We start from the raw sequence: 11618 nt of genomic DNA, 5'->3' as shown, positions 1-11618 counted from the left end.
TACAATGCACCGAAGCTTTTGAATAATTTTTTTATTCAATCATATTCTAGAAATTTCAAAGTCCTTTTAAAAAAAATCCTGACGTCAGAGAGAAAAACTTAAAACGCAGTTTTACTATATTTGGCCCGCTGCTTTGTGAATATATTGCTTTCTTCGTGTGTAAAATTGGGAATATTTTGGTTATTTTTTTTATAAAAATATAATTCATTCTTTAACAAAACCCGTGTAAATCCAAGTTTAAAACTTTGTGCAATATATTAAAAAAAAAAATCAACAAACTATCGTAAAAAATTCTAACTTTTTTAATTAGATTTCTTAGAAAGATTCTGAGTATACAGTTGTATAGCCCATTGAATTCTAGTAGAACAAAGTACAAGTTTCAAATGGCTAAGCATTACGGTGGATTTTTTAGAATTTTTTTGTCCAGGATGTTTCGGTTTTCTTCCATATAAAAATAAATTGTATGTATTCGTTATATGGAAGCAAACGGGCAAAAAAAAAATCTAAAAAATCAACCATAGGTTTTAGCCATTTGAAACTTGTACTTTGTTCCACTAGAATTCAATGGGCTACAAAACTGCATACTCAGAATCTTTCTAGGAAATCTAAAAAAGTTAGAAATTTTTACGGAAGTTTGCTGAATTTTTTATAAATATTGCACAAAGTTTGAAACTTGGATTTATACGGGTTTTGTTAAAGAATTAACTATATTTTTATAAAAAAAAAAAAATAATATGTTAAAACTTCTCAAAATGTGGTGCGGCTATAATTATTTCGACCACAGTATATGTACAATGTCTTCACCTGGGGCCTATTTCATAAAAGTGACAGGTGCGAAAATTGTCGATTTTTCTATAAAATTTCACTCCGAGAATTGTTGGCGACATTTTTCCTGTTTCATATAAGTTTGTAGGCAACTGTGAAAATATTTGGAAAACGACAGTGATAATATGGAATATTGTAGACAATTGTGCTGAAAATTGTCACTCTGACAAAATTGTCGCGACAATTGCGACAAAACCAAATAGCTCCGTCGGAAAGCTTTCACAGGAGAGTTTTGTAAAGCCGATGCGCTAAAGTCAAAATTAAAATCATGTTGAACCCATAGTCAGGGTTGCCGTTTTGGGCTTTTCCTACCAAAATTGATAGATTTTTTCTCGTTGGTAGGATGGTATGACGTTTAAAAGTTTAGTAGGTTTCTATGCTCATAAAACAGAAAACGTGTCTGGTTTGTTGTAGTGTGTAACTTTGTTAGCACTGTGAAAAGGCCTGCAAAATTGAGACAATCAAAGAGTATTCTGCAATTCACTTCCGAGTGAATTTCAAACCCCTGCCAATTAGAATATAAAGCGCATTTGACTCAAATTCACTGGGAAGTGAATTATAGAATTTTACCAATTACCTTCGGCAATTCTCTGAACGCCTTACACGTTATAAAAAGTTGTATTATAGATTGAATATTAGATTGAATTAAAATTCAGTTGCGAATCGGTAATAGTTTCAACAATGACAAGGTTGTTAAAATATTTTAAATTACACTTGAAGAACGATTCAAATGCGTATTACATAATAAATGTCCGTGTCTACAGAATATTTTATTCTTTATCATACACGAAAGTTAAAAAGAAAACTAACAATAAGTGTTAGTCATATTTCTAGTAAATCGGAGAATCTCGACAGTTTTTAACCGCAACTCGAAGAAAGGCAAAGCCGCAGCGCCCAACTTCTACGCCAAGCCCGGAGGCTCGTAGTTAGCCCCTGACATTTTGCAAGCCTAACCGTGAGGTTTATTTTTACCTTATTTATGTATATATACTTCATAATTTATGTATGCAAATGAGCGATGTATAAAAAATCTACAATGGAATTTTATTTTCTGTTCCGATTTCTCACGTCATTTACTCCGAAGTCTTTATTAAAACTAAAAACTATGCGAATTTTTCGACATTTTTATTGGTTTTACGCCATTTACTTGAAATTTTGAGGAAGTAGAAGTGAAACGCACCTCAGATTCGGATTCAGCTGGTCGAAATACATGTCGATAGGTGGGTCTAGTTAAAAGCACACACCACTATTACCACCACGCTAAACTATTTATGTATGTATATAATAGCTATTATTTTGATCTTTTTGTTTACCTGGAAATCTTATTTTAAGTATGAAAACCGGCAAAAGGCAATGTATTTAATGCTGTCAAACGCCGTTTTCTCGATTAAAAGAAATGGTAGGAAAGAAGCCATTTTGGAAGGTTTTTTAACCAGCTCTTGGTAGGAAAGAAAGTTTTTCAGTGGTAACCCTGCCCATAGTTCTTACAGCTCCTAAAGTTAGCACTTCATTAAATTGGAGGAAATTGGGAGTTTGGGTTTATATAATTTTTATGCCATATCTTGGAAAAATATGCTCTGATTGTTATAGTTTGTTTCAAATCAAAGCAAATGCTTATGGCTAAACATTTCAGTTTACGATAAGAAAAATACAAATTACAAAAAACACCTGGGTATGAATCACGTATGACGACAATCGTCTGGACGATATCGTGCTGAGATTGTTTTGTTTCATGAAAACCAAAAATTGTTCGATCGTTTGTGCGATATCGTCCACTCAATTCCAGTTTTGCTTCACGTAACAGTAACAGTAGCACGTAACAGCAAAACAAATGCATGAATCAGTGTTTTGACGACATCGTTTTGTCAGTATCGTTTGAACGACAATCGTTTCAAAGTTACGTGATTCATGCCCTGTTTTTTCATTGTAAACTTGATTTTTATATGGTAGGTTTTGATAAATGTCTACCAATTCTTTTGTAGTCCAATTACCACTTGAGTTAATTTTATTTTCGCTGGGGCGAAATCATCTCATAATTAAAAAAAATGCCGTACAACTACTACTATAATACTTACCATCACTGGGACGTGGCCTAGATGGAGTTTTTACTTTAGAGGACGACGCACTTTCTTCAGTGTCGTTCGATGGAGGTGAAGGTTTAGACATTTTTGGTCGCTTCTTCCGTAACTCTGCAAAGTTGTGCTTATTCCATGAGCGGCGTTTTTTTGACCCACAATAGTAACGATATTTTCTTTTCTTCGCCAAAGACCAAATATAATCACCCGAACAATCTAGCATATGACGGTACAAATCCAAAGTACCACTGCACCTGCGGGTACACTTGGAGCATTTTGTTGAGGCTGTACCTCCATCCTTACATTTGAGATGCAATTTATCTGGTACTGTAAATAGGGAATTCGCTGACTGTATACTATTCGATGGGGAAACGGTGTTTATGTCAATTGTTGTTTTCGTGTCAGTGTCGCACTCATCTGTAGTTGTACTGTGTTTTGCACTGTAAGTATTTACCGTGCAGCTATTTAGCGTCGATTGAACGCTGTCAGAGGAATCATCATCTCCCGCGGATCCTGTTATCATTCTTTGACTCGTATCCTGCAACTCATTTTTTCTCCAACCCAATTTGCGTACAATGTGGGAACTGTTGTAACTTTCATTTCCATAATAACTAAGTGCCCGATTGGGTATGAATAAGTGACGCAGAGAGTTGCCTGCCAGTAACTCTCGCCCAACAACTTCGTAGTGAGTAGAGAGTACGTGCGAATGACGAAACATTTTATGCTCCTCTAAGGACTTCAATTTCTCGAATTTGGCTCCACAACACATACAAAGATAGCAGCGTGGCCGAGCCCATTCCCCGCTCAAAACGAGGTGCTTGCGAGGACACTGAAGCTCATGATTTGGCAAAAGTTTAAGTACGGAAAAAAAAACGTCTCATCAGCAAAGGATTGGCGAAGGATATTATCGGCTCCATTCTCATCGGTAGTTTGTATATACGATACTGTGCCAAATTCTTCATTTTCCATTTTTATTATAGCTTGCTCATTTTGTTCCAAAATAATATGAGGTAGTAAACGCATATCAAGAATGTAATTTAATTGTTCGTTGATGCGCAGTTTTTCTTCGCGGATGCTTCCATTAGCATAAGAATGGGTATTTAAAATGCATTGCTGAATTTCATGTTTTTGACGCATTGAAAGTTGAGTCCACATATCGAGCTTTGACAAATCGCGCAGACCCAGCGTTGGTTGTTTCATCTTCTTCACTATTTTTCCGCCTTCGTTTATTAATTTGAATTTCTTCACGCTATCCCACTTCCATTTCCATGAATGTTTTGTGTGGGGTCTGCGAATTTTTGATAAAGTTGCATCACCTCCGTATTGTTCTGCCGTTAAGAGTGTTGGAAAAGCTGTGATTGTCGAAAGACTTGTTGCGGCGTGAATCTCACTATTCAGATCATTAATACCGGCCAGAACTATAGGACTTTCAGCTAATGTACTTTGAATGGGTGGTATTTGATGTTTTACGATCGAATTGTTTGAACTTACATTAATGGCACGGCCAACATTTCCCAGAAGTTTTCCATCCAAAAAGTATAAAAGATTATTTCGTACGTTTGAAAGGACATCTCTGTAAAAGTTTTCATCGAAGACACTGGATAATATTTCCGTCCTTGTCGGCATACGAAAAACTACCTCAGCATCGCCACTTTCTCTAATCGCGTTTTTTCCAGATTTATTACGAGCTTTCACAGCTGACATATAAACAGATGGTTGATCAGTTTTCAAGATCGAATCTGACAAAATACTGTCTTTTCGCGAGCGAACGCCTTTCCTGCTATTCGGCAGTCTATTTTGGGCAAGACCTAATCTGGACAAAATGGGTTCTTCCGCACCCATTATTGTGTTGGAATTAGTGGGACTAAGATCTTCCGGGATTGCAGCTACAATGCTCATAACATTTGTATTTTTTTGTGATTTAGAACATCGTGCTTTTGAATTCCTTCCTTTTTCTCTGCTATTCTTTTCAAATTCCTCCTTTTCAAGCAATACTGTCAAATCATCTTTGTTTTTTGAACTGTCATCTTGTAAAATGGATATATCTTTATGCACACTTTGCATGTGTTGAGACAATTTTACACCGCTCTGAAAACGTTGCTCGCACCTCTTGCATCCGAAATACTTATCCGAATGGCATTCAATAAAATGAAAAAAAAGTCCACTTAAGTCTCTCGTTGACGCTTCTATTTGAAGAGTCTTAGATCGTTTGCAATATGTACATCCGGGATATTTCGCTAATGCAACACTACAAGGTTCTACTCGTTGTTTCTTTGAATCGCTAAGCGTTGACATTTGTGAATTGCGGCCACTACATCTACGATTCTTATTTTGGATATGAAACTTCTCTACATGTTTCAGCTGCATTTTATAGGACGTGAACTTTTTATCACAGTACAAACAAAGAATTCGGACACTCTCTTCCAAAGATGAAGTGCACTCGTCGAATTCCTGATGATTTGAACCAGCATTGTCATAGGCAGTTCTATTTGTTTGCTTTTCGCACCAATTTACTCTCTCTCCTAATTTCTCTTCATAAAAGTTAGTTTTCTGGTTATGTTGATTTTTTATTTCAAAGTTCAAATTATTTGTGTTAAGCTTTTCTATAAACCCCGTTAACCGATTTAGTGGCAAACTGCATACAATAGAAACAGAGGGCTGATTCACGTCCTTTTGACTGCGCGACTCGTTAAACTTTTCATCTATTTCCACACATACACCTTTCGTTTTTCTTTGACCTGTTCGTTTTAATGCTATTTTATTATCGGTGCCTGATTTCTTCCGATTTGCCTGCTCCTCAGATGCTTTGAAAATATCCGAACTACTTCGTAATCCAAAGCGAGACATCTTTGTTCGTTCACGAATTCGTTTTACTAAAAGTAAAAGCAAACATTTAATTAAAATGAAGTTTTATATAAACCAAAAATTCATGAAATTACAATTCCCGAAACCAATCGATATACAGGCATAAGCAGGACAGATGGAAGTTACCAACTGTTTAGCAGAAAAATTATTATTATTGCTCCCCAACTTAAAAACGCAAAATTTTATAGAATCATACACATGGTGAAACGAATACAGAAGGTGGCGCTGATTGTGATACCGTTAACTCTTTCTTGAAAATTTTGACAAAAGTGTGACGTCATAGCTGATTTTGTTTATTGCCTGTTTAATATACATATACCCTGCGTTCATCTAGTTAGAAACGAAATTCAAAATGATATTGTTTGCAAATTATGTTTATTTCTTTTTTTATATAATTTTCATTTAAAATATAGTTCAATCTGTAACAGAAACCACAATAATAAAAGTTTCAAAGCTTGCAGAAATTGCAAAAACAATTAATCAAACTTCAAAAAATTTTCATCAAAATTTCCAAATTTTTAATCGGAATATTTAGAAAATTTTCGGGTATGCAGTTCTGTAGCCCATTCAATTACAGTCTAAGAAAGTGCAAGTCTCAAGTCGTTAAAAATTACTGTTGGTTTTTTAGATTTTTTTTGTGGAGGTTGTTGCGCAGTTTCTTCCATATAACACTTGATCAAAATTTTTTTTTATCTGAAAATTTTCCCGAAAATTTTCTAAATATGTATTCTGAATAAAAATTTGGAAAACTGCGATGACGTCATATTCACGTTACTTTCCCGAACTTCACATCAATCAAGCCAATCTTGTATTCTATCGGTCTTGATACATACAGGTAACAATTTGTAGTCCTTCTGATGATGAATAACACCAAGCAAGCTAACCATTAATAGCAAAAACTTGTTGTTCTTGATGTTGTAGCGGCTACAACAACCCCGCCCAGATCGGCTAGTCCCTCAATCGTTGGCCTCAAGCTCAACTAACGGTAGACCCAAGAAGCGTGCAGCCTCTATAGGGTATGTCCAAAGGAACAGAGGCGTTAGTTGAGTGGGGTTTAGTGGGCATGCGAAGAGATGTTTCGAGGTGTATCTTCGCATGCCGGGCACTCATTAAGCACATCCGCATCTAGTATGCAAAGGTCCGAGCCTCCCGAAGCAGACGAAGCTCTGTCTCGTCCAGGTCAGGTGGTTGTGTGCCCAGAACGGCATTCACAGGTCAGGAGTCTACTTAAGTTGAGACTGACTCCCTGTGAATGCCGCTCAAGGCCTATCGATATGTTGTCGGGTCCAGAGGTTACAAATAGCAAAAAGTAATCATAGTTGTTGTCTTTTGTATTTTAGTTTAGCTCTCTACGCTTACACATTCATATTTTTATTAGCTTATGTGCAGCGTATTTCCTCTTAAAAATTTTTGTTTCAATATTTTTTAACATGTCTTAAGTCTCTTAACAAATATGGTTTTGGCAAGGCCATAAGAAAATTGCTAATTTCGCATTTTCATGATTCCATGAACAATAACAAGCTTGCATTAATTTAAGAAATCCATATCCGACTATGTGAATAAATATGGCGATTTCCTTAAAACTATCAACCACGCCTACTTCCAATGTAACGGTAACTCACTCTCAGTAACAAATAAGTTTATTATAATTTCTTGAAAAATGGGCCCCGATTTACTAATTTATACCAAAGTTTGTACATTTGTTGACTTTGGTCCCATATAGAAAAGGTTGAACATTTTTACAATCGGACAATAACCACACTCACCTCCCATATAACGATAATTTACAGAAATACGAACACTGCGATAAATCAGTAACTGCTAAATCCAATTCACTCAAAATCGCTATTTGTAAATTAGCTGTCAGACGTGGCTCCCTGTTTACACGGGAAAGTAGACTTTCGATTTCGCATTTTGACAGCAAAATGTGTGGAAAACCGTGTTTAACCGGACATTAAGAATATCTTAGCAGTAAATGAGATTATTATAAATTTTTGGAAAATAGACATGACACTGCCCACTTATGACTACATATTTATACATATCGAGAGCTTATATTCAATACCCTCTATCTGAACTTTTCCCACAATGAGATTCTGATATAAAAATCCACCTACGACTTAACTGTCATCGGTGATATTAATGCTGACCTTGTATAACGCTTGACAGAAGAGTTTATGGCTCGATTATGTATAGCAACGCAACTATGGTTCGGTTGGCAGCTTGCAACGCAACTGCGAAGAAAATTTGTATTACGAATGGCAACTATCGGCAGTCGCTGAAAAGTTATCGATAATTGAAATTTGACAGCTCGTCAACCAGCGCAGGATTGTAAACAAGCAAAATAATCGCAAAATAAAAGCGAAATAAAGTTATTAATATAGAGTTTTTAATAATAAGTCTTGCTACAATGGTTAGTTCAATAGAACTATTTTTTGAAGAGGAGGAGTGTACGAACGCAGCATCAATCAGGCGACATTTAAGGGATAATTCCAATCCTATAGAGCTGCGGCCGGCGCTGTAAGTAAAAGTTAGGATACGGTTTAGTTATTTGTACAATGATTTTAAGTTGTGGTGTTCAAACGCGTTACCGGAATCTAAAAACTTTAACATATACGTGAGTCAAATGATGAAATTTTAATCTACTTTTTTGTAAATTTCTATGTGGGTTCTGCGCAAAAGTACTGTGGATGGCGTAGCCGGAATTATAAGCACAAGGAATGTTGTATACCTTTGACAATAAAAGTTTGGACTGTGCTCTTTGTAATGGGTGGGGTTTTAGGTGCAACGGCCCCTCTCCCTGCACTCCACACAACAAGTTCATTGTACCAATAACTAAACATTTCCCAAAAGTTAACGCCTGGAAGACTTTTTATTGTGATTCTTTTTGTTTTCAGATTTAAAGCATATTTCCGACTTCCAAAAGAAGCTGTATTATATTTGGTAAATACATTGAGGAATGACTTTAGGCGGTATCATCGTTCAAGTGCAGTACCTCCGCTAATAAAAGTTTGCGCAGCTCTCCGATTTTTTTCAGAAGGAAGTTTTCTGAAGTCTCATGGCAATGACTTCAATTTGGGACTGGCGCAACCTACGATGTCGGTTGTTTTAAAAGAGATGCTTCACCTGATTGAGGAAAAAATTTTTAACCAATGGATTACTGAAAAAATTACCGAGGAAGAGAAATCCAGAAACAAGAACTTCTTTTACTCGAAAAGGAAATATCCTGGTGTTGTTGGATGTATAGATGGGATACATGTGCATATAATGGGACCAAAGGAGGATGTTCGCCATTTATATATGAACAGAAAAGGATAATTTAGTTTGAATTTTTTACTGGTGAGTTATGTTATCTTGTATGGTTATTTTGTATGAAATTTCATTTTTTTTTTTTTTTTGTATATGTGCGATTACCAAATGCGGATACGGTATGTTGATGCTAGGCATCCAGGATCTACTCATGATGCTTTTATTTGGAACAATAGTGATTTAAAACAAATGGTTGCTGATGATTTTGGTCCGAACACCTGGCTTCTAGGTTGTATTTCGTTAATAATTATGAAACCTTTTGATTTAACTCTAAACTACCTAGGTGATTCTGGATTTCCATTAGAACCACATCTTTTGACCCCTTTTCGTTCAGCGGAACCTCAATCACCTGAAGCTAAATACAATACAATCCATTCTAAAGCCCGAAATGTGATAGAGCGGACAAATGGCGTCCTTAAGTCTATATTTAGATGTCTTTCTACTGAAAGGGGCCTGCACTATAAACCAGACAAAGCTGGGTCTATAATAAATGCATGTTGCGCGTTGTATAATATTGGTTTACACTATAAAGCAGACTGGGAGGAAGGTCCGACAATCTCGTAGGAAAGTTGCAAGTCCAAATGTAACCGAGAATGTTAACACCGTAGCCTCTGATATAAGATATAATGTAATGCAATGTTCAAATGAATAAAACAATCTTTTAGTTTAATAAAGTATTTCATTTTAAATTCTTTTATTAAAAGTAAACAACATATTTATTTTTTTAGCGTTCTTCATGTTTTTTTAATTTTCAGGTATGAAATCAACTCATTTTATTTCAACTTTTCATTCAGTTTTCCTTAAAACTAATATATCACATATCGACGGCTGAATGAAAGGTCGTCCTATCTCGGCAGCCAGTTCGAAAACGCCATATCTCAGAAAACTTTCCAATAACGCTCTATTTCAGAATTTGATTGAAGAACGCCCTGTTTCAGAATTCGATTCAAAAGCGCCCTATCTCAACATATTTGCATGGGTGTATTTCAACTTTTCATTCAGTATTCCTTAAAACTAATATATCACATATCGACGGTCGAATGAAAGGTCGTCCTATCTCGGCAGCCAGTTCGAAAACGCCGTATCTCAGAAAACTTTCCAATTAAGCTCTATTTCAGAATTTGATTGAAGAACGCCCTATTACAGAATTCGATTCAAAGGCCCCTATCTCAACATATTTGCATTGGGTGTAATTCAATAAAATTCTGAGATAGGGCGTTTTTCAATCAAAATCTCAGATAGGGCTTTATTGCAAACTTTTACTGAGATACGGCGTTTTCGAAAAGACTGCCGAGATAGGTCGATCTCCCACTCAGCCGTCGATAAATTATACAAAATATTTGTACCTAATTCACTTTGGTTTTAGTTAAAAATACTATATCACAACAAAAAATACATAATTCACTTTTCTTAAAAATAAAAAAAAAAAATAACACAGTTCATTCAATTGATCTTAATAGTAAAAAAATAAAGGTATAAATAAAAAGCCTCAACTTAAATTGGAGATCTGTTTTTCTAAGAGCTCCAGTTTTTTTTTTGTTTAATTTTTTTGTTCAAATGCTGCTCTTCAGCAAGCATCTGATGTGCTTTTTTTCAAATTATGCGCTTCCTTAAATATTTTTAATTTTTCCCTCTTCAAATCCCGTATATCTTTTAAGAGATCATTTCTCCTGGACAGCTTTCTTTCAATTTTGTCCAACTTATTAACAACCTCACCCTGGGTTCCTGTTTGTTGCTGGAGGAGGTCTAATCTGATATCGTGAGCCCTCTTTCTCCTGGGTGGTTGTACTGCTACAGGACACGTTTCTTGCTGTGGTTGATCTGTATCTATCTCTAAAATTGTTTCAATTTCCTCAATGTACCCAATATTTTCAGTGTCCTGAGACTGTTGGGGTAAAATTGCTCCGAACGTGCGACCTGCGAAAGTCTGCTGCGGCCTGCTCCAACAAACGCGGACAAACTTATTTCTTGAGATGGTCCGCCGCCGGTGATGGATATATTTCTCCTATTATGTGCCATTTTCTTTTTTAGCTTGGCTTTAAAATGTATCTGTACCCTCTGCCATTCTTCGGATGTACGAGTTGGCGGTCCGTAACTATTTAATTTAGATGAAATTTCCTTCCAAACATGATCAGTATTTGCTTTTGTCTCACCAAAAGCGCGTACACCACGAGCAATCGAAGGATTTTGCGCCATTTGTTGCACCAAAATCTCAAATTGTTGTTTTGTATTTATTTTCACCATATTCTGCAAAAGCAAAATACATTGCAAAATTTTAGTAACGTTAAAACTGCTAAAAATTAAAATATTTTACTCACTTTTAAATATTCGCTAGTAAAAACGCTCTTCTAACCTCCACAGCAACCACAAAAAATGCAGTTGCAAGTATACACACTTTGTGAAAACTTCAGTTGACAGTTGAGAGTTGCCAGATGCCATCTGTAATATCGTTTCGGCAACTGCCAACTCAACTGAAGTTCGGTTGATATCGATAATAGACCCATTAGTTTTAAATTGATTTTGATTTGATTTGATTGTTTATTG

General features: G+C 35.8%; 1 protein-coding gene and 1 long non-coding RNA gene across 2 annotated transcripts in view; one reads left to right on the top strand and one right to left on the bottom strand.

Moving 5' to 3' along the window:
- Window positions 1-2959: 2959 nt before the first annotated feature.
- Window positions 2960-11618, bottom strand: part of LOC118750684 — a 39479-nt gene continuing 30820 nt past the window's right edge. Inside the window, exon 2 of the mRNA XM_036485416.1 lies at window positions 2960-5773. Coding sequence (XP_036341309.1) covers window positions 3705-5747 — 2043 coding nt within the window. The 5' untranslated portion in view covers window positions 5748-5773 and the 3' untranslated portion in view covers window positions 2960-3704. The remainder of the gene's footprint in view (window positions 5774-11618) is intronic.
- On the top strand, window positions 9200-9430 carry LOC118750685. The gene is made up of 2 exons (XR_004994421.1): window positions 9200-9303; window positions 9358-9430. It is a non-coding gene; the product is annotated as an uncharacterized LOC118750685 (long non-coding RNA).

Source organism: Rhagoletis pomonella, unplaced genomic scaffold, assembly GCF_013731165.1.
Source record: "Rhagoletis pomonella isolate Grant_MI unplaced genomic scaffold, Rhpom_1.0 Rhpom_scaffold_00357, whole genome shotgun sequence".
NCBI classification, from domain to species: Eukaryota; Metazoa; Arthropoda; class Insecta; order Diptera; family Tephritidae; genus Rhagoletis; species Rhagoletis pomonella.
This window is presented reverse-complemented; position numbering and strand designations above follow the sequence as displayed.